The sequence below is a fragment of the Erythrolamprus reginae genome, chromosome 1, assembly GCF_031021105.1.
Source record: "Erythrolamprus reginae isolate rEryReg1 chromosome 1, rEryReg1.hap1, whole genome shotgun sequence".
NCBI classification, from domain to species: Eukaryota; Metazoa; Chordata; class Lepidosauria; order Squamata; family Dipsadidae; genus Erythrolamprus; species Erythrolamprus reginae.
Genome location: NC_091950.1, coordinates 363,281,447 through 363,305,010, shown reverse-complemented (window position 1 = coordinate 363,305,010; position 23,564 = coordinate 363,281,447). Strand labels below are relative to the sequence as shown.

The window sequence follows — 23,564 nt, the reverse complement described above, 5'->3', positions numbered from 1 at the left end:
CCCCGCGGAGATAACCAGCAAGGATTCTTGCGCCACCTAGTGGAAGCTCGGCTCGTATCCCGAATTTGAGCTTGGGTCTGGAACAGAAATTTCGCTCCCGTCGTGGCTCGCAACTTGGAATACTCGCATGTGGAGCAGCTCGTATCTAGAGGTACTACTGTATATCAAAGTCAGCAACTATTATTTCAATTGGGGTGGCGCAGCAGGTAGAGTGCTGTACTGTAGGCCACTGAAGCTGACTGTAGATTTGAAGGTCAGCGGTTCAAATCTCATCACCGGCTCAAGGTTGACTCAGCCTTCCATCCTTCCGAGGTGGGTAAAATGAGGACCCGGATTGTGGGGGCAATATGCTGGCTCTGTTAAAAAGTGCTATTGCTAACATGTTGTAAGCCGCCCTGAGTCTAAGGAGAAGGGCAGCATAAAAATCAAATAAATAAATAAGTAAATAAAATAAATAAATTGTTTGGAGGGAATCTTTCATGTTTCTGGTTTTATCAGAGATAAATATGAAAACATACGACAAAGCAAAAATGATACTAATGGCAGGTTATGGTAATTTCATTACAAAGTAAAAAAAAAGTACAACATTCATTGCAATAAAACTAATTTAAACTTTTCCTACCTTCCAATGAAATATTTTTAATTACTATTTCCTTACAATGTTTAATGAAAAGGTCAGATCAGGACATGTTTAAACTCAGACTGTGACATTCCTATTTGTGTTCGATACAACACTGGGCTCAAAAATGTTATTTTAAATATAAAAGTGGTAAGATCTGAAACAGAAGCCATTTATGACATGGATCCCTGCAAATATAACAAAGCAACAAGTATACCTGAAACAGGTAAAGCAGCCTAAACAGTTGCAGGATACATGATGTTTTCTGCATCTAAACATCTGACACCATTGAAATGATCATGACTTGGATATAATCTGCTAGGTTAAAATTACTAATTTGATACCCATTTGTATTTTTATTTTTTTTGTCACCCCATTATACCCACTAGTGATAAAACAAACAGGACATTTTAGCTTTAATCTTCTTACTACATAACCCAAATAACTTCAGTCATGTTTGCATTAATGTTGCATTAATCATGTTGTTGTGTATTAATGAGTTTTCAGGCTATGCTAATTACTGTCATAGATTCTGCAGCAGCCCATTAAATATACAAATTACAGAATTAAAGAGCCAGAGCTCTTCATGATTAATCTTTAAATGGAGAAAAACTAATGATGTCTGTACAAAGTTTCTCTCTACTTTGGACTGAGTGAGCTCAATGAGCAATCAATTAGAGGATTTGAAGAATAAGAAGCCCGCAAGGCAGCATCTGTTTTTCTGAAACAGTGACTTGAAATAGATATTGGGCATAAAGCTTTTTCAGATTTTTCTATTTTACAAGTATTTACAACATTGTCCAGTCTTAACACTTTTCCTTAAGAGTCTACAGGCTTAAATTCATTATTATGTCCCCATTGGAAGCACCTGCCTCTTTGTGAATATAGTAAATCAATCTTCTCTTTTTAGCAAGGACACGAGTCCTGTTGCTCTCTAGTTAGGAAGATTTACAGCAAACCTTGGTGAAAACAAAGGCAAGATAAGTTTAGAGTCATTTGATAAGATTTGATGTATTAGAAGCACTTTCCCCTCCTAGCTTCTGAATGATGTTTTGTTTAATAAGAGAACAATGTCTAGTAGTTAGGGATTATAAATTAAGAGAGATGGATACTGAACCCAATTCAGATGCAGCACAGAACATTAGTCAAATCATTTAATTTTGCAATGATCTAATTTCATAGATTATTGGTAAAAATGGAGTTTAGTTTAGCACAGAAATAGTATGGAAAATATAAACAATATATATTTTAATTGTTAAATAAAATACTTTCATGCTAACACATGTGCAACCACAATGCACAGAGCCAATGTGTTCCATTTAGAGGTAAGAAAAATAAGGATATCCACAGTAACTGAATTTAAACATGCCTGGGATAAACATATATCCATTGTAAGATAAAATACAGGAAATAGTATAAGGGCAGACTAGATGGACCATGAGGTCTTTTTCTGCCGTCAGTCTTCTATGTTTCTATGTTTCTATGTTTCTATGATATCTGTAATCATTCCGAATGAACCACGGATGTAATATTCCATGAAAATATTTTATTTCATAATGTAATCTTTATATGGCTATAACAATCTAGAAGAGTAGCATTGAATATGGCAGTAATACATAGCTTTGAGGCCCAGGTTCTATATGGTATCCAAAAGTATATAGGAGGGTTGCCCAGAAAGTAAGGCACCACATTTTTTTTCTCAGCCTACAGTAATGAATGCGAAACTTTAGATATACATTATTTGAATTGTCAGGAGTACGTGTGTAAATTTTAAGTTTCTTCAGACAGATAGCATAGCTGCAGCAGTGTTTCGAAATGGCATCTGTAAGTAATGTACGTTACAAGCAGCGTATTGTCATTGAATTTCTCACTGCGGAGAAAGAAACTGTTGGGAACATTCACAAACGTTTGTGTACAGTTTGTGGAGAATCTGCAGTTGACAAAAGTATGGTTAGTCGCTGGGCACAGAGGGTGAAGCAGAAATGACTTTGTGACCAGAACAAGGAGTTGTGTCTCGCTGGAAGAAGGCCATAGAATAGGATGGAGATTATGTGGAAAAATAGGGAGTGTAGAAGAAACATAATTCTTTCCTGTTTGTAAGTTTCACTGTGTTTAATAAATAATTGTTGAAGAAAAAAATGTGGTGCATTACTTTCTGGGCAACCCTCGTAGATATGACTTCCAAAGATTGTTACCATTTGTAAATATTAATGTGACAAGGAGGGAGTTATTTTAATTATATTCAATTCTATGTGAAATGTATCTATATGAAATTGAGAGTTTCAGTTTAAGTGCTTTTTTTGAATATGGCTTCCACTTTAAGACTAGTTGTGATCTTTACTTGGAAGATACTTCATGCACCTGGGAATACTGGTTAACACTACTGAAAGTGGCAGATTATGCAGAATGCCATGAACCAGAGATTTTATTAGCATGACTCATTCCACTTCATTCATCTTAAAGAAATGTAATTGACTTTCTATAAATTTTATATTCAAAATTCTATGAATTACCACCAAAGCCCTAAAACATTTTGGAAACAAGCTTCTGGAAACACCCCCTCCCCCCAATATCAGCATTCTAATGCTTACTGTGCCTGATTCTGAGAATAAGCTTTACATATACATATCCTTGCTGTGGTATATTATCAAACCTTTCCAGTGTTGGGCCAGTTTTGTTCTCCTTTAGATGCTAGGTGAATTTTTCTTAAACATTTTAAATCTTCTATTTTTTATTTTCAAACATTATTTTTTTAAAATATCTGGTTCTTTTAATGTTTATGTGTTTTAGATTCCAAATCTTTGGTAGAATATGGGTATAAATCAAGAGGATTTGTTTGTGGCAAAGGATTTTCTGACAGAGAGGCCAGAGTCAGTAAAGATGGGATCTTACCATTCTTCCACTCTGATACTAAGTACAGGAGACCCACCAGGATTGTGTGCTAAGCCCTTTCCTTTATTCCTTGTACACATATGATTGCACCAGGTGGGGATTGCTGCTGCCACCACTTGGAAAGTTTAAGACTTTCCAAGTGAACTTCAACTCCCATTCCTGAGCTAGCATGATGGGAGGAGAAATTCTCAGAGTTGAAGTCCACTAGTCTTAAAGCTGTCTTGTTTGAAAACCCCTGGGTTAGAGATTAGGGGTGCAAGGCTCTTCAAACTTGCCAAATGTCAGACTTGTGGACTTCAACTCCTATTCCTGAGTTAGCACAACTTTTGGAGGAATTCTGGGAGTTGAATTTCACTAGTCTTAAAGCTGTCAAGTTTGAAGTTTGTAAAAAGTATAAGTGTTTTTAAAAAGTATTCTGCTATACTGGTATTTTATTAAATAATATATTACTACACCATTTGGTTCAGAATACTTTTCCCCTTGTTTTCCACCTCTAAAATCTAGGTGCGTCTTATACTCTGAAAAATACAATAATCTCCTAAGAAAAGATTCTGTAAAGTGCTGAATGAATTAAAAACCAATATAATTATCTAAAACACAGAAAATGTACACTTAACTCTTTACGCCAAGGCAGAATCTGAGCAGGTAAGAATGAAATATATGACAGCTTATAATAAAATGGAAATTCGGCAAATTTTATTAATTAGGCTAAGGCTACAGTGAATAAAAAAGATTAGAGAAAGAGAATCAACCTAAATGAAAATATACAGTCATGAATAAAGACAATAAGTTCTATAGATACTAGAAAAAGAGAGATGCAAGTTTTTCTTGACCCAATTATTCTATTCATATTTAAGATGAAAATGATACCAAAGTTGAATACAAAGTTGAATACAAGGATAAACTGGCAGAGTTATTTGGCCAGGTTACATTGACAAATATTCAATGAAAACTCAAGTGAAAATTCATTAGAAGCTGCAACATCTAGAAAATTAGACTTAGTGGCTGAACCACTAAGCATAATCTTTGAAAATTCCTTCAGAATTAGGTCATTATCTAAGCTACGGTTGAAAGCAATGGTCATCCCCATCTTCAAAACAGAAGATCCCAGCCTCGTTGAAAACTACAGACCAATCTCCCTATGTTGTGTCACATGAAAACTTATGGAATCAATCATAAACCAGTCAATTACTCTCCACCTAGAAACTAATAACCTACTCTCAACCAAACAATTTGGATTCAGAAAAAAATTACCCTGCAACCTGCAACCCCTTCACAGAAAAAAACATATGGACTACTAATCTCGATCAAGGAAAATGTATAGATGCAATTGATATAGATTTCTGCAAAGCCTTCGACTCAGTGGTTCATGACAAATTACTTCTAAAACTCAAATCTTATGGCATCTCAGGATCCTTCCACAACTGGATTAAAGCATTCTTATCTAACAGACAAGTTGTCAAAATACGGAGCGCCATATCAAACCCTGTTCATGTTAAGAGTGGCGTCCCCCAAGGCAGCATACTCGAACCAACACTCTTCATACTCTATATTGATGACCTTTGTGAGCCGGGATGGCGCAGCAGGTAGAGTGCTGTACTGCAGATCACTGAAGCTGACTGTAGATTTGAAGGTCAGCGGTTCAAATCTCATCACCGGCTCAAGATTAACTCAGCCTTCCATCCTTCCGAGGTGGGTAAAATGAGGACCCAGATTGTGGGGGCAATATGCTGGCTCTGTTAAAAAGGGCTATTGCTAACATGTTGTAAGCCGCCCTGAGTCTAAAGAGAAGGGAGGCATAAAAAAATCGAATAAATAAATAAATAAATTACAAACAACTGTGTTCTCTTCACCGATGACATAAAACTTTTCAACCCCACTGATAACTCAGCTGCTCTCCACAAAGACCTAGACTATGTTTCTGAATGGTCTAAGATCTGGCAACTCCAAATCTCAACCAACAAATGCTCTGTCCTTCACATTGGCAAAAAGAATCAGAACACCAAGTATAAGTCTGTGGAGAGGGGCGGCATACAAATCTAATAAATAAAATAAATAAATAAAATAAATAAATAAATTGAATAATCAAGACCTTACAGACAACCCCCACTCTGTAAAAGACCTTGGAATACTCATATCAAATGACCTAAGTGCCAAAGCCCACTACAACATTGCCAAAAAGGCCTCGAGAGTTAACTTAATCCTACGTAGCTTCTGCTCTGGCAACTTCACACTACTAACCAGAGCTTACAAAACTTTCGCCAGACCTATTCTGGAACCCTCATCGCATTTCGGACATAAACACCCTAGAAAATGTCTAAAGGTATTTTACCAGAAGAGCCCTTCATTCCTCCACTCACAACAGAATACCCTACAAGACTAGATTTACAATCCTGGGTCTTGAAAGCTTAAAATTTCGTTGCCTCAAACATGACCTAGGCATACAAATCAAATAAATAAATAAATGAATGAATGAATGAATAAATAAATAAATAAATAACCCATAAAATTATATATTACAATGTCCTTCTGGTCAACGACTACTTCACCTTCAACCTCAACAACACATAAGCTCACAACAGATTCAAACTCAGTGTAAACCGCTCCAAACTAGACTGCAAAAAATATGACTTTAGCAATCGAGTGGTTAATGCTTGGAACCCACTACCAGATTCGGTAGTGTCATCTCCTAACCTCCAAACTTTATCCTTAGACTGTCCACTGTTGACCTCTCCAGATTCCTAAGAGGTCAGTAAGGGGTGTGCATAAATGCACCAACATGCTTTCTGTCCCCTGTCCTAATGTCTCTTTATGTCTTACTATCACCATGTATATGAATATTACTATTTCTAATGTTCTTCTAATCTTTTATTCATGTCTATTAATATGATTCTTTCTTCACATCCCTGCATTATGTACTTGACAAAACAAATAAATAAAAATAAATAAATAAAGTATCCAGGTGAACTTAGATTTTCAAAGCAGAATTGCTTACTCAGCAGAAAATCTGAAAAATGCTAATGATTTAACCAAAAAGACAGGAGCTGATAGAAATACACAATATTTCATTTAGTACTGTCCCCTAGTTATTCTTGACACTGTGGCATTCTTCAGTGTGGAGGGGAGGAAGGGAAACACTGTTTCATTTAAAACAAACAGACTTACCAAAGTGTGATGAGAAAGCTATTGGTATGGGATCTGTCAAAATTTTGCACAGCTCCCCTCCCCAGACACTAATAATAAACATAGCACAGTAAATCTTTTATGAGGTTCATACTTGTTCAGTTCCAGCAAATAGATGTGTGAATCTGCATTTCTTCTTACTATAAGTTGCCTATATACTCTTTTCTTTTAAAGAAGAAAGGTTTAATAAGAAAGTATTGTATTAAAATGAAAGAACTATTAAAAATCTATAAATTTATGTACAAATAAAGGTTGCACATTGATTATTTTACCAAGCTGTATCTATTTTATGCAAGATAAAAGCCTATCTGGATATTATATGGGTTTCTATTTGACCTGAAATGTGTAATTAACTATCAATAATGTGCAATGTATATTTAGATTTATAATCCTTGAATTAAGGAATTAGCTTGTTCAAGTTTCACTGACTTTTATAGCATACTTCCATCCTGTCCTGATTTTTTTATTCTGTAAATATGAATCATTTTAGAGAATGTATGCTGATAATATTTTTATTTGAGCAAAAATATAATGGTGATGAAGGAATTTTTAAAAAGAGGTTGGAGGAGAAGGAATGGGCTATTTTCCATTATAAATTGTTATTTCTTTTAGTACATCACTATTAGATAAGGTCTGGTAATAGGCAAGCAGACAGACTGTGAAGCATAGCTAATTTCTATTACTAAAATTTTATTTATTTGGTACCCTTCTTGTACTCAAGGGTGCATTGACAAAGGGAAAAAAAGACAGATGGAAAGAACCAAGGAACAAAAAGAGAAAAATAATACAAATAAGAACAAAATTAGCCACTTGGGCCAATGCTAAATGCCTTTCACATCATTAACTTAAGTTTAATAAAGATAGAAAAATGGAGTTTGTAGGGGCAATTTAGTAACACAACAGTGTTATCTCTAGCAACAATCTACAGCCAAAGGTGAAGGACACCAAAGAAATATATTTCAGCTGCATCTGTAGAAGCAGGGGTCACACACCTTTAATAAAAAGGCCCTGCTCCTTTCCCCATTAATCCAAGAGTTTTGAGTTTGGAACAGAGTCTGGAAAGGCAGACATGCTGGACATCATGAAAGACATTGTAAGTAAAAGGCAGCAATCTGGATTACAGCAGAATTACCTGCCAGCCAATAAAAATGGAAGGAGACCAGCTAATGTAACTACACTATTCAATATATCTATGGATATACACAATTTGAGTATTAGCTGAGTCTTCAGAACTGATCCTAGAGGTAGCCTCACGCAGAGCACATTATGGTATAAGGCTGAGTTCATTCTTCATATCTTTCATATTACATATGCCATTATTTACAAAATGTGTATATTAATGTCAACGTTATTAGTAAAAGGTTAAGGAAAAAATGAAAATCTAAACAAAATATCATTCAGAAAAATATCTTACAGAGAAAATAGAACTACTCAAATGAAAACAAATGACCTAGAGACCCAATTTAAATTTAAGAAGATAAAAATGTATTTTCTAATACCATTTTGAAGAAAATGTGGAACAGCTTGCCTGAAAAAGTTGAGCATGCTCCAACACTAGAAGTTTTTAAGAAGATGTTGGATAGCCATTTGTCTGAAGTAGTGTAGGGTTTCCTGCTCAAGCAGGAGGTTGGACTAGAAGACCTCTAAGGTCCTTTCCCACTCTGTTGTTATTATGATTGTGATTGTGATTGTTGTTGTTGTGGTTGTTGTTGTTGTTGTGGTTGTTCTTCTTCTTCTTCTTCTTCTTCTTCTTCTTCTTCTTCTTCTTCTTCTCCTCCTCCTCCTCCTCCTCCTCCTTCTTCTCCTCCTTCCTCGAAGAGGGGCGGCATGCAAATCTAATAAATTATTATTATTAATAATTATTCTTCTCCTCCTCCTCCTCTTCTTCTTCTTCTTATTAACAACAATATGACACAGCAAACAAGATCACTATGCTGAATTTCATATTTAATCACCAGTCAGGTGCTTCCCAAGCACCTGGGATTGTGTGATGTGGTGGTGAATTATGTATGCCAATCCCAGTAAAGCGGCCTTATGCCATTGACAGATGGAGATTTTGTCAATTCCGATGGTTTTCAAATGTCCGCTGAGATCCTTTTTGGCACTGCGCCCAGTGTGCGAAGGACCATTTTCACTGGTTTATGCCACAGTTGTTGCAGCTCTATTTTCAGATTTTCAGATTTTGCAAGTAATTAATTTATTATTATTGTTGTTGTTGTTGTTGTTGTTGTTGTTGTTGTATTTACTTGTGTAATGAATTAAGGGCAACAGTGCAATTAAATTATTATCTATGTACCAATATTCTGTATCTGCTTGTTTATAACCTTCAATTGGGTGAAATGACACATCACAGTTTATGAATCAAGAACTTCCAGAGAGTTAACGTATTGAATGTATGGGACCCATTGCTTCTCTAACATAGAAATTTGGAAAAGTGATGGCCACTAAAACATTGCTATGCTGCCACACTGCCAAGGTATGCTGCAGCAATGTAATTGTCAAGGAAAGTCAATGAGAAAGGCAGCAGGAAATTGGTAATCCCAGGAAAGCAAGCAGGAAAGTGACTGTTGGATGGAAGAGGGAGTAGAATTGGGTGAAAGTGGAAGTATCATGCAAATTGGCAAGGGTGCAAAAGAGGCACTTTGATTTCCTTTCAAGGAAATACTATATTCCTAACAGGTAGGTCAAAACACATTTTTGTATGCAAGTATGGAATAAGTACTTGAACCTGATTGATGTGATAAATAAATTAGTTAAGGAATAATGAGGAATTTATCACAAAAAATCATGCAAGATATAATAAGTTGCATAAAGGCTGATGGGTTTCTACTCAATTCAATTGTATTGTTATATTTAATATCTACATGAAGCAGTTGGGTGAGATCATCCAACGGCATGGGGTGAGGTATCATCAATATGCTGATGATACCCAGCTATACATCTCCACCCCATGCCAATTCAGTGAAGCATTGGATGTGATGTGCCGGTGCCTGGAAGCTGTAAGGATCTGAATGGGGGTCAATAGACTCAAGCTCAACCCAGACAAGACCAAGTGGCTGTGGGAATTTCCTACCAAGGTCTCCTCGATCTGTCCGTGCCTTGTTCTGGTTGGGGAAACGTTAATCCCCTCAGATAGAATCTGCATCTTGGGTGTCCTCCTGGACCCACAGCTGAATTTTGACCACCATCTTTCAGCTATGGCCAGGGGGACCTTTGCCCAGATTCACCTGGTTTAACACTGGCGGCCCTACTTGGTCCAGGAGGCTCTATGCACAGTTACTCAGGCCCTCATCACCTTCCGTCTTGATTATTGCAATGCGCTCTACATGGGGCTACCCTTGAAAAGTGTTTGGAGACTACAAATAGTCCAGGTATGCCCATATAACACCTATGCTCTGTGAGCTGCACTGGCTTTCTATTAGTTTCCGGGCACAATTCAAGGTGTTGGTTATCACTTATAAAGCCCCACATGGCTTAGGACCAGACTATTTATGGTACCGCCTCTTGCCACATACCTCCTAGAGACCAATAAGAAAACAGAGAGATGGCCTCCTCCAGGTCCCATCGATGAAGCAATGCAGTTTGGCAGGACCACAGAAGGGCTTTCTCTGTGGCCACGCCGACTCTATGGAACCAACTATCCCCTGATGTCCGTACTGCTCCCACCCTACTGGCCTTCTGTAAGGCCACAAAGATCTGACTTTGCAGGCAAGCCTGCGGGCCATGAACTAACATCTGACAGGGTCACACTGTATGAATGCTATGTATGTATGGGATTATGACTCTTTTATAATTAATGGGTTTCTTTTAATACAGGGTTTTATAGTTTTGTTTATATTTATTTATGTATTTATTTATTTATTTACTTACTTACACTTATTTATTGGATTTGTATGCCGCCCCTCTCCGTAGACTCGGGGCGGCTAACAACTTCTTTTTATTGTTCTGTATCTATTTCTATTTCTTTTTATATTATTATTATTATTGTAAGCTGCCCTGAGTCCTTCGGGATTAGGTGGCATAGAAGTCGAATAAATAAATAAAATAAAATAAATGTTATATACTGATCAAGACAAAATTCAGCAGTCCATCTTCATTTAAAAGACAAAAGCCACTCTTTTGAAGACAGCAAAATCCGCATTTTGGACAGAGAAAAATATAGGTTTGAAAGAGGAGTCGAAGAGGTCATCTATATCAAAACAATCCTCTCTCAACAGAGGGGGAGGGATACAACAACATCTATCTCCAGTCTATAACACAGTCCTTTCAAACAGATCCACGAAAGCTCCACATCCATTTGCATCACTCAAGTGACCCTGACAATGCAGATAAACCTCCAAGTGACCTTAACCACTCCCTGCGAGAATGCAAATGACTAGCTGTGTGCAAGGAACATTAATCCTTCTATTTCCCATCATCCAGTCAGAACTGAAGAAGCTTCTTGGATGAGAAACAAAAGGTCTTCAAAGAAAACCAAGAAAGGCCTCTTGAAAAAGCACCCTTGGGACAACTATGACCTGGATTGTAAATTAAATATAAACATTTTTGCTCTCCAAATGCATAGAAGATACCAAATATAATGTGTGTGTGTTCAGAGAAAGAGAGATTGCTATAAGTAATGTATTGTCTATTAATTTAACAAATTATATTCCTGCTGTTTGAATTATATTGCCTATAAGTTTTCTTATATTTCTTTCTATTTTTATGCTAATAGTAGCGTTTCTGAATATAGTTATGCTAATAGTTATATTTTTAATAATTTATTTTGCATCTAAGTGTAAAGTGGCAATTCATTTGTTAATATTAAGGATATTATATTAGAAGAATGTAATCATACTCTGTCAGTTTCCTCCCTTTTAGGCTACATATAATCAGTTGTTTTAACCTTTTCGGGAGCAAGGTATTCTTTATGTTCCAGACATCTCCACTGCTATCCTCTAATTCCATTCCAATCTGTCTACATCCTTCTCAAACTAGATCCAGATGATAATAAGCACAATAAAATAAACTTATTGCTAACTATGGCTCTAAATAGCTGCATCACATAGTTTGAATATTTTCAACTGAATTGTTGAGTAAGTCAAACTCAGCATATTTTTATAGATATCTATAAAATAGAAAGATCCCAATGGTTAAAGAATGTGCAGAACTTCCCTTGAGTTATCAAGGATATGCACAGAGGAAATGTGGAATTCTAGCAGATATCCAGGAGATTTGAATACTTATTTAGTCATATAAACAGATACATTAAAGTTCAATTAGTGTTTACTTTAGAAATAGCACAGTCAAGTTAAACAGTCCAGTCATACACATGCAAATCACTCAATATCTATCAATACGATAATATTCCAAGCCTGCCTTTGTCTTACATATCAAACATACATTACAGCTTATGCATCAAACTATCATTGAATAACACAGAACTTACTACATCAGTCACAGTAAATCAGCAGAGAGAGCAGAGAGAGAAAATCATGCTTTCTGGCTCCCTCTTATGGCAATTTGCAACATTACCTCTTAAAGCTATAATACTTCAATGCAAACAAACATTCGTTGTTAGCTTGTTGATATATTGCAAACCCAACTGTACAGACTTGTACAGAGTACTGACACAAATATAAGGGCAGACTAGATGGACCAGGAGGTCTTTTTCTGCTGTCAGACTTCTATGTTTCTATGTTTCTATAAAGACATTTATTATGGGACATCTTGAAATAGAAAAACACATTAGCATATTAAATATAGACCATGATTGGTGTGATTCATGTTAAACAAAAGTATATATTTCTAAGTAAGTAAGAAAGATAAAAACAGAAAAATATTAATAAATATGTAGATTTCAGTTTTGATGGGACCTACATTTTAACTCACATTTTTCTTATAAGCCTACTTATTATATCCAAATGTGAAAGATTGTGAGGGAAAATATATTTGAGAGACAAGGAGGAATAGATTAAATGTTTACACACAGATAGCATGCAACACATTAGTGCTAGATTTTGTAAATATCTATGATACTGTTATTTTTCAGCAGATAAAGCTATATATTATAAATCCTGACTGATTGTTTTGGTGGAAATAACATTACTCAGTTTATGATCTGATTGATTTGGGGCCGTAAATACTTAAATCTAATAGGGGCAACACATTTTAATCCTCTTCTCCCTCCTTCTTTTTTTAATGTTGGCAATCACTCAATTGATAAGGCTCATCATCGTTAGACAAGATATTAATTTGAACTTTCTAAAAGATCAATTGTGGGATGAAACATTCCCTGATAATATTCATAGAAATGCTTCCTCATGATATTCATGACAGACAATTAGAATCAATGAATGTCTTTCATACTTGTTTGTTCAATAAACTACTTGTTAGTACCATCACGCTGTCTTAAAAAGCCACAAGGCAAGAATAAAAAAGTCAATAAAAAGAATAAAAGACATCTTCTAATCGGTTTAAAAAATGGCCATTATAGTGAAATATTTTCTAATGAAATTCTATTCGATTCGATTCAATCCGTTTATAGGGAAGTGTAGAATATACCTTACAGATGGTAAGAATTTTATAACCTCTTTTCTAAGTGAGCTGAGAATTTAACTACAGAGTATATAAAATATTTACCATGCTGCTTCAATTCTACTTTTTTCATTTACTAATGTTTAACTATGGTTGCCTAATTCAAGCTGATATCACTCTCTTTAAATTTCCGTAAAGGAAAGGTAGCGAAAGAATGAGTTTCTCTTCACAGAAAAATAAAACAAGAACAGATCATGTGACATTGTCCCTAACAACTGGCACTGGAACTGTTATAACTGTAAGTTAATGTGATCATTTGAGGTCACATTTTATTACCTAATGGCTTAGTGATGGAACTTCCAGTTCCAATAATATAGTCATCAAGGACTACCTGTACAGTAGTCCCTCACCTATCGCTGGTGTTACGTTCCAGACCTGGCCGCGATAGGTGAAATCCGCGATGGGGAATTTATCGACTGATAGTACTTATTTAAGTATTTATATTGTAATTGTTTGGTAAGTTTTCATTGTTTTAAGTGTTTATAAACCCTTCCCACACTCTTACAAAATTTTAGATATATATTTTTTAAAAAAACCTGCCGATCGAGTTTCGCGGGCTGTTTAAATCTGCCAATCGACTTCCTCAGAAACCCGCGAGCCAGCGAAGATCCGTGAATGATTTTTCTCATTAATATTTTTTGAAAACCCGCGATGAAGTGAAGCCGCAGTAGGTGAAGCGCGATATAGCGAGGGACTACTGTATTAAATTATGTGACACTGAAATGTTTTTTAAATGTACAGTATTAAAGAGATTCAGAACAGAATAACAGAGTTAGAGAGGACTTTGGACATCTTTTAGCCCAACACTTGCTCAGCGCAGGAGACCCTATACCATTCCAGACAAGTAGGGCCTCCTCTATATCAGAAGCACCCAAAGATACATTTGAAAAATGTAAGTCATTCATAAAGACTTAGGGATCTTCCTCAAAGACTTAAATAAATCTGTACTTTTCTATGAAAAGAAAAGAGAATTAAAAACCAAAGTTTGATGCAGATTAAAACTGCCTACATCTTACAAAAACTATTACACTAACACTGTCTGTCAGAGTTAGTGCAGTGCCTTGGTAGCATAAATCCCTGATGGTGCACATTAGAAAATGTTTTAAGATGTTTTGTTCACAAAGCAGCCAAAATCACTTTGTTGTGCTGGATCACTTTTTTTAAAAAGTGTCTCACCCTTTCTTTAGGCTTCTTGGGATTAGGAAGAAGGAAGAAAGAAAATGTCTTGTTCAAGAAGGAAAACTGTGAAATCATTTAAGTGCAAGACCACAATGCTAGTAAAAGAAGTTCTAAGAGAAAAAAAATGAAAGGACAGCTAAATTCTTCCTTTACTGAGGCCAGTTAATAGTTCATAGTGGGACATATCACTGTCAACAGGAATAAATGAAAGGAAAACTAAGCATGGCTCAGAATACTTTGTAACAATGGGAACTTGGTCTGCAATGATCATAACACAACCCATATACAGTATCTGCCTACTAAAGGGGATGATATATTAAGCAACCTTCTATTGAATTGGAAATAACACTAAGCATTTACTTATTTATTTTCTGAGTTCTTAATCACTATAAGGGCTTTCACGGCCAAATTCAACATTTCCTTCATTTTTGTTCCTATTAATTTTTATAAATGTATTCCTAAAATCTGCCATGCAACATTATCTAATTGAAATAATTGGAAATAAGTTATATAATGTTTTGTACTCAGGGCAGGGAGGGCTATTATAGACTTCTCTAATTATAGGAGCGTTTGAGTAACTATCTCACACTATAATAAGGAAGTGAGAACATTGAGGAACCTACGGATGGCACAAATAGTAATCAATTGTACTGTGGTGCTCAGGCCTTGCATAATGTGAGGGGGAGAAATCACAATATGGGTGATTAAAAATTCATAATAATGGCAAATGAAAGAGTATGATGTTCTAAGAAATAAGTAGAAAAGCTGTGACTCAAAGAAGCAATTTCAAAAAACACTGCAGACCAAAATAACTCTGAAATTTAACTTTACCAGGTTTAATAACAAGAGGATGTAGGTTGGTTTGGGAGGCATGACTGAGAAGAAGACATGGGCTGTGCAGAGAAGCATGGAGCATATTTTTGCTTTAAAAAAGATGACTTTTGATTAAAAGTAAAGACTTTCCAGAAATGAATTGTTCAATCATTTGCATGTTGATTCATATTCTGTTCTGTGTGACTTAGTGTATGATAAGAGAGGATAGGATGGCTACTTAAAGGTGTTTCCAGTTAAGACATACATTTTCTGACAAAATGGAAAAAATATTTCATGTACTCTAATAGTGAATTCCCTAAGGAATGATACTGAAACATCAGCATGTGGTAAGATCCTTTAAATATACAAAGTATACATTTCAAAGCTGTCAAAATCAGCATGCAGCCCTCCTCCAATCCAATTAAAAGATAGGCATTATATAATTCCTGTGCTCCATGAAATATTATCAACATGTAAAAAGAGAGGGGGGGGAGAGGAAGAGGGAGAGAGAAAAATTTGTGCCAGGCTATGTATCCTGGCAAAAGAATGAAATGTTGACTTGAGAGTTGCCTGCTGGGACAGAAATAGAAACAAGTGTCCCTAAACACTGCTGTGCAAAAATTCCCCAAATCCCTTACCAATTGAGCTGCAGTGTCAACTTACAAAAATATCATATGTAATTAAATGTCACCTGATGAGGAATACTTGCACTTTTTTTTTTTTTTTGTCAACAAATAATGTCATATTTCCTCACACTACAAATTAAGATACAGTAACAAAATCTAAAGAGTGGCCTTCTAAAGAACAATATTTATTTATGTGGGGAAAACTGTGAAAAATAAAATAGCAAATCCAGAGGAAATCCATCCAAAGAAAATGTCCATCAGAATTTACTCTAAAATGTTGTGAAATAAACATAGTGTAGATTATGGCTTCGGGCCAAAGTACCTGAGGTTTTTCCCTTTTTTCCCCAAGAGTCTTTACCTGTCCAACCAGTTTGACTGTCTAGTCCAGTCAAAGAGTGTCAGCTGGCAGGGTTTGGAAAATGGGCTTTTTCCACAGGGCAGGGAACTGTGGAACATCCTCTTTGGAGAGTAGAATGGTCCCAATCCTGTTAGCGTTTTGTAAGCCCTAAAAACCTGTCTGTGTTCTTGAGCTTGAGGCATTGAATGTGTCAATAGTCCCATTTCCTGGCTGTATTGATAACCAGCAACATATCTGGGCTGTTGGATGTTCCTATAGTTTTTATCATTTTAAAATGTTTCAATAGTTTGATTGTAATATAGTTTTGAATAGTATCCTGCCCAGAATCAGTGACTGAGATAGTTGGCTATAAAATTGATTGATTGAATGAATGGATGGATGAAATTTCCTTACCTGTAAAATAGGTGTTTGTAGGTAACATAGAATTTGGAAATTTGTAATATCCATTTCCAGGAAACCGAACTCCTTTTTTTACATTTATATCTGATGTTGCTAAAGATATATCTATTTTTTCCAGCTGATAAACGGGAGGAGGTCCATTAAGTTGTTCAGGCTCATACCATGTTATCTTTATTACAGTGCTGTTTATTCCTTCAGTGTCGGGTGCTATTAGTGGACCTGGAGCTATTTGGAAAGAAAGAAAGAAAGAAAGAGAGAGAGAGAGAGAGAGAGAGAGAGAGAGAGAGAGAATATAAAAGTTTCATACTTTGTTTGATTTTATAATTCTTTATTAAAAATTGTCACCAAGGGAACTATTCACAGTATAGCTTGCAAACTCTCTTAGATTTTTATATAGTCAGATTTTTATATTTAAATAATATTTAAATTGTTAGAATTGGAAAAAATATTATCTGCCAATCCCTTGTTTGACTGAACAGCATTCCTAGTTTTTTCTTTTGCTGTTTGCAAAGTATTTTCACATAAATATCATAAAATCAATGCAAACATTATGGTTCAAATTCAAATAATTCCTTTGAACCAGAATATACAATGATATTGGCTGAACAGATTCACAAATATGAGATGTTTATTGACTTGACATTGATTTTGTTTATTCCTTTGTTAGAATACAATAGTGCTATCTTAAACTGAATAATAGTAATAAAAAGCAATTGAGCTAGTATGCATGAATTCTGAAGACAGAAACGTCATCATAAGAAACCTTTATATATGCAAAATACTATGAATACCTAGCATTTGCCAATCTTTCAAATAGGCATGCACATATAACTTGGCTCAAATTAAAAGTTCTATAAGACTTGCACAGACCTTCCTCTCAATAAAAGGCAAATTACATTATCTGCAGTCATGATGATGAATAAACACTAATATGGAAAACTGAAAATCTAACCTCATATCAGATGGATACGTTTTCACATGGTACTGTGATGGTACTGCAACTAGACTGGGAAAGAACATAGCCTGCGCACCACATAATAGAAACATAGAAACATAGAAGATTGACAGCAGAAAAAGACCTCGTGGTCCATCTAGTCTGCCCTTATACTATTTCCTGTATTTTATCTTAGGATGGATATATGTTTATCCCAGGCATGTTTAAATTCAGTTAGTGTGGATTTACCAACCAATAATAATATTGCATGTACAGTGGAACCCCGACATAAGAGCTGCTCAACTTAAGAGCTACTCGAGATAAGAGCTGGGAGAGGAGAGACATTTTTTTATTTTATTTTATTTATTACTTGGATTTGTATGCCGCCCCTCTCCGCGATACGAGCCGAGAAGAGCCGGGCTGGCTTACTTTTCCTTCCTTCCCGCGCTGATGCAGAGCCACTCGAACAAAGCGTCGCGCCCCTCTGATGCTTTCGGCGGCTTCCGAAGCGACGCTGGGCTCTTTTGCCGCCAAAAGCGTCAGGGGGGCGTGACGCTTTGTTCGAGTGGCTCTGCATCAGCGCGGGAAGGAAGGAAAGTAAGCCAGCCCGGCTCTTCTCGGCTCGTATCCCGGCACTTGGTGAGTGGAGAGGCGGTCGCCTCCCCTGCCGCCCCACTCTGGGGGTCCTTGGCTTCTGCTGGGGGTGGGGGGGATCCGAATGCTGTTTTGAATTTCACATTCCGAGTGGCCCAAACGCCAAAGGCGAACTTCCGCACCTCAGGAGTTAGCTCGCAAACGGCGCGGCTGTTTTAAAACATCGCTGCCGGCCTGGGGGGGGAGAGGGAAAGGGGGGAGAGGGGGGAGAGAAAGAGAGAGGGAGAGAGAGAAAGAGAGAGGGAAAGGGGGGGGGAGGGGGGAGAGAAAGAGAGAGGGATAGAAAGAGAGAGAGAGTGAGAGATGCTCAGTGAGCCTTTCTTTGAAGTTGCCTTTCTTTCTTTCTTTCTTTCTCTCTCTCTTTCTTTTTCTCTCTTGCTCTCTTGCTCTTTCATTCTTTTTTCTTTCTCTTTCTTTCTTTCTTTCTTTCTTTCTCTTTCTTTCTTTCTTTCTCTTTCTTTCTTTCTTTCTCTTGCTTTCTCTCCTTCCTTCCCTCCTTCCATTTCTTTCATTCTCCCTCTCTATTTTTATTTCTCTTTCATTTTCTTTCTTTCTCTCTTGCTTGCTTTCTTTCTTGCTCTTTTTCTTTCTCTCTTTTACCTTCCCTTCCTCTATTTCTTGCTTTCCTTTTCCTTCCTCCCTTCTTTCCTCCCTCTACAGGATTGGGTGGCAGTGAAGTTACTCTCCCCTTTCATAAGTTTCCTTGCTTCCTTCCTCTGTTCCTGTCCCTTCACCCTTTCTTTCTTCCTTTCTTTCTTCCTTTCTTTCTTTCCTTCCTTCCTTCCTTTCCTCCCTCCATTTCTTGCTTTCCTTTTCCTTCCTCCCTTCTTTCCTCCCTCTACAGGATTGGGTGGCAGTGAAGTTGAATAAATAACTACAGTTTAATGAATAAAAATAAAAGTTTGCCATGTTGATTGTTTTGGGTAAAAAGAGGAAGGGAAGGAAAGCTCTCAGCTTATCATCTTATTAATAAGTAAAGTTACATTCTTGCAATGTCTTTTTGCATAATTTAGACTAACTTTGTGAGTTTTTTGAGGGCTGGAATCAATTAAAATTATTTACATTAATTCCTATGGGGAAAAGTCGTTCGAGATAAGAGCTGCTCGACTTAAGAGCGCAGGTCCGGAACGAATTAAACTCGTATCTCGAGGTACCACTGTACATGCATTTATTTATTTATTTGATTTTATTTGATTTGATTTCCGCCCTTCTCCAAGTGCTCGGGGCGGCTAACAGCATATAATAAACAATACAGTACAAAGGCAAATCTAATTAAATTTTAAATTACAAAATAAAAATCCAATATTTTAAAAAAATCATGCCAGTTCAATCATACAACAGATATCTCATTTTGTTGCCAGGGGACTGAGACCTAATTGCCCCAAGCCTGGCGACATAGGTGAGTCTTAAGAGTCTTACGGAAGGCAAGGAGGGTGGGGACAGTGTGAATCTCCAGGGGGAACTGATTTCAAAGGACTGGGGCCCCCACAGAGAAGGCTCTTCCCCTAGGCCTTATCAAGCAACATTGTCATTGACATAGATGCAGTGAAAGGCTACCCAAATATTTACTACCACAGTGTGGGCGTGGATTATGCAGGACACCCTGCATTTTCTTTCAACTTCTTTCAGTGCAAATTGGGTGCTCTGAGATGGAGCTCCATTTTCACTGCCCTACTGCGTTTCCCCCGCATCTAGGCAGCAGCCCATCCCTGCATATATGCATGCTATTAAGAAAAATTGTGCCATGTCTGGAAATCATTTATTAATGTGCTTTGTCTGTTAATTGTCTGTACAGAGTATGCAGTAATAGCTTGATAAAAGAACAAAATAAGTATTTTTCTATTTTGCTGAACATTTTTTTTTACAGGTTATATAAACATAAATGTTATTAGTCAAATTATCTATTCAATCACTTTTCAAGACTTACGAACTGATTGAAGCTTTCTGGGTGTGGGAGTTTATGGTGACAATCAGGTGGTTAATTTCAACATACAATAGCACTTTACCTATTGAATATATTATGCTCTTTGCAGATATAAAATACTTTGTTCCATTGTGAATTTCAAGCAAATATTACTTTGTAAATTTACTCTGCAGTCGTGTTTTCTGCATGAGGAATCTTAAACTATGCCACATATATCAAAGTCAGGTGCTTCTGTTATCATACAGCACATAATTCATTTAGAGAATATGAAGTAAAATATGCATCCTGTAAATTCACCCAGGGCATTGTGCTAAGAGTTAACAGCAAGATCTTTGTTCATAACAAATTAATAATACATCTTTAAAGTGTTTGATATATAAAACCATAAACATATTTTCCATTTTATATTAACATCTAATGTGTTACTATTTCTTTTTCTATAGTGTGAAGAAAGATTATTTTAAGATAAAAGAAAAGATGGGAGTCAAAAAATTACTAGCCAAGCTATGCATTATGAATTATTTTTAGATGTCATTTTGATATCCAGAACAATCTTGAACCAAATACTCTAAATATCATCCCCTAATGCCCAACATTTTACCTTTAGATTATCCATGATTGACCTCTCCAGATTCCTAAGTGGTCAGTAAGGGGCGTGCATAAGTGCACCAGCGTGCCTTCCGTCCCCTGTCCAATTGTCTCTCCTATATCTCATATATCTTTCCTTCCATTTCTATATCTTTTCTTCTAACCTTCATTAACATATTTTATTCTTATATCTTCTCTTCTATTCTTTCTGTGATATATTCTACTACGAGTATATTCTTTATAACTTTCATTGTGTATTGGACAAAATAAATAAATAAAATAAAATAAAAATACACACAAAACTGTAGAAATGGTGGTGTATTTTAGAAGAAAACCTCCTATACTACCACTTCTTATTATACATGATCAATAGTAGAGACCTTCAAATTTCTAGGTTCTATCATATCTCAAGAGTCAAAATGGACACCTAACATCAAAAACGTCATCAAAAAGCACAACAAAGAATGTTCTTTCTGTGCCAACTCAGAAAGGTCAAACTGCCCAAAGAGCTACTGATTCAGTTCTACAGAAGAATTATTGAGTCTATCATCTGCACCTCCATAATTGTCTGGTTTGGCTTTGCAACCAAACAAGACAAACACAGACTTCAACAAATAAATAGATCTGCAGAAAAAACAATTGCTGCAAACCTTCCTTCCACTGAGGACCTGTATATTGCACAAGTCAAACAGAGGGCTGTGAAAATATCTACAGACCTCTCACATCCTGGACATAAATTGTTTCAATTTCTACCCTCAAAATGATGCTATAGGGCACTGCACAACTAAACACAAGAACAGTCGTCGTCCCCAAAATGCTTAATAACTAATTCCCACAACACTATCAAATAATTTACTAGGACTGTATTACTGTTATTCTTCTCTTCCTTACTAGTATCTATTTCTTCCCACTTATTACTATAACTATGTTGCCTGTATCTTTGAATTTATATTGTTTTGTTTGCTAGTATGATTTGATAGCTTATTAGTAACCTTGACTATCACTAAGTATTGTATCTTTTTATTCTTGATGAATGTGTTTTATTCTCCTTATGTAATTGGAAAATATACACCAAAGACAAATTCCTTGTGTGTCCAATCACACTTGGCCAACCTGACGCTCGGGAGACAGGAGAGGAAGGGGCACCGATCTCTGGGGGGGCAGGGGGTCGGAATATCCTTGTGTTGCTGGGGAGAGGCAGATATGACGGGGGCCACAGAGTTAGCCGTTCCAGGGGAACGAGGGATCGTTGCTTAATAACGGTCCCTTGTTCTGGCTCTGTGAGCCCAATCTTGGGTACTGGTGGTGAGTGTAACTCTGGCCCTGGGCTCAGGTTGCTGCTGCTGAATGCCAGGTCGGTAGTAAATAAAGCTCTCCTCATCCTGGATTTGATCCTGGATGAGGAGGCCGACCTGGCATGTATTACTGAAACCTGGCTGGGCCCAGGGGGAGGTGTTCCTGTCTCTGAAATTTGCCCAGCCGGGTTTCAGATATGGCATCAACCTCGACCCCAGGGAAGGGGAGGAGGAGTGGCTATTGTAGCCAGGGAGAGCCTTTGCCTGCGTAGACTCATTGCTCCGGAAACTGCGGGTTGCGAGTCTCTCTTGATGAAGTTGGACTTAGGGGTTCAGGTGGGCTTATTTCTTACGTACCTGCCTCCCAGCTGCGTGTCAAAAGCCCTGCCTGTGCTACTCGAGGAGGTAACCGGGTTGGTGGTGGAGTTCCCCGGACTCATTGTCCTGGGGGACTTCAACCTGCCGTCACTCGGCAAAACCTCTGGGTTGGCACAGGAGTTCATGGCCACCATGACAGCCGTGGACCTGACTCAAGTAGTACAGGGTCCGACTCACGAGGGAGGGCACGCACCTGACATGGTATTCCTTTCCGAGCAATTGAGTAATGGTCTGAGACTAAGGGGCTTAGAAGTATTGCCTTTGTCATGGTCAGACCATTTTCTACTACGGCTTGACTTCCTGGCTCCAGTCCTCCCCCGCAGGGAGGCGGAACCAATGAAGATGTTCCGCCCCAGACGCCTGATGGACCCAGAGCGCTTTCAGACGGCGCTTGGGGTTATTCCAGAGACACTCATCCACAGTTCGGCGGAGTCTCTCGCGGAGGCCTGGAACAGGGCTGCGGCGGAGGCTCTTGACCGGATTGCGCCTTTGCGACCTCTCCGTGGCATTAGACCCCGTAGAGCCCCATGGTTCAACGAGGAGCTCCGAGAGTTGAAACGCCAAAAGAGACATCTAGAGAAGCGATGGAGGAAGAGTAGGTCTGAATCCAATCGAACACTTGTAAGAGCTTTTATTAAGACTTACAAAGTGGCGCTCAAGGCGGCAAGATGCGTGTACCATGCCGCCTTGATTGCATCAGCGGAATCCCGCCCGGCCGCTCTGTTTAGGGTGACCCGCTCCCTTCTTAACCAGGGGGGAGTTGGGGAGTCCTTGCAGAGTAGTGCCGAGGATTTTAACATGTTTTTCGCTGATAAAGTCGCTCAGATCCGGGCCGACCTCGACTCCAATTGTAAAACAGAGTCGACTGACAACGAGTCAGTCGAGGTGACTGGGGCACGTACCTGTCCACCTGTCTGGGAAGAGTTTGATCTGGTGACACCTGATGAAGTGGACAAGGCCATTGGAGCTGTGAGTTCCGCCACCTGTTTGCTGGATCCGTGTCCCTCCTGGTTGGTTTCGGCCAGCAGGGAGGTGACACGGAGCTGGGCCCAGGAGATTACCAACGCTTCCTTGGGTAGGGGAGTTTTTCCATCACTCTATAAAGAAGCGCTCGTGCGCCCCCTCCTCAAGAAGCCCTCCCTGGAC

At 37.7% G+C, this 23,564-nt stretch overlaps 1 protein-coding gene across 1 annotated transcript in view; it reads right to left on the bottom strand.

The window, feature by feature from the left end:
• The window catches only part of USH2A (usherin), a 584,211-nt gene that overhangs the window by 386,882 nt on the left and 173,765 nt on the right, over positions 1–23,564 (bottom strand). The window contains exon 22 of the mRNA XM_070728574.1: positions 16,640–16,870. Coding sequence (XP_070584675.1) covers positions 16,640–16,870 — 231 coding nt within the window. The remainder of the gene's footprint in view (positions 1–16,639; positions 16,871–23,564) is intronic.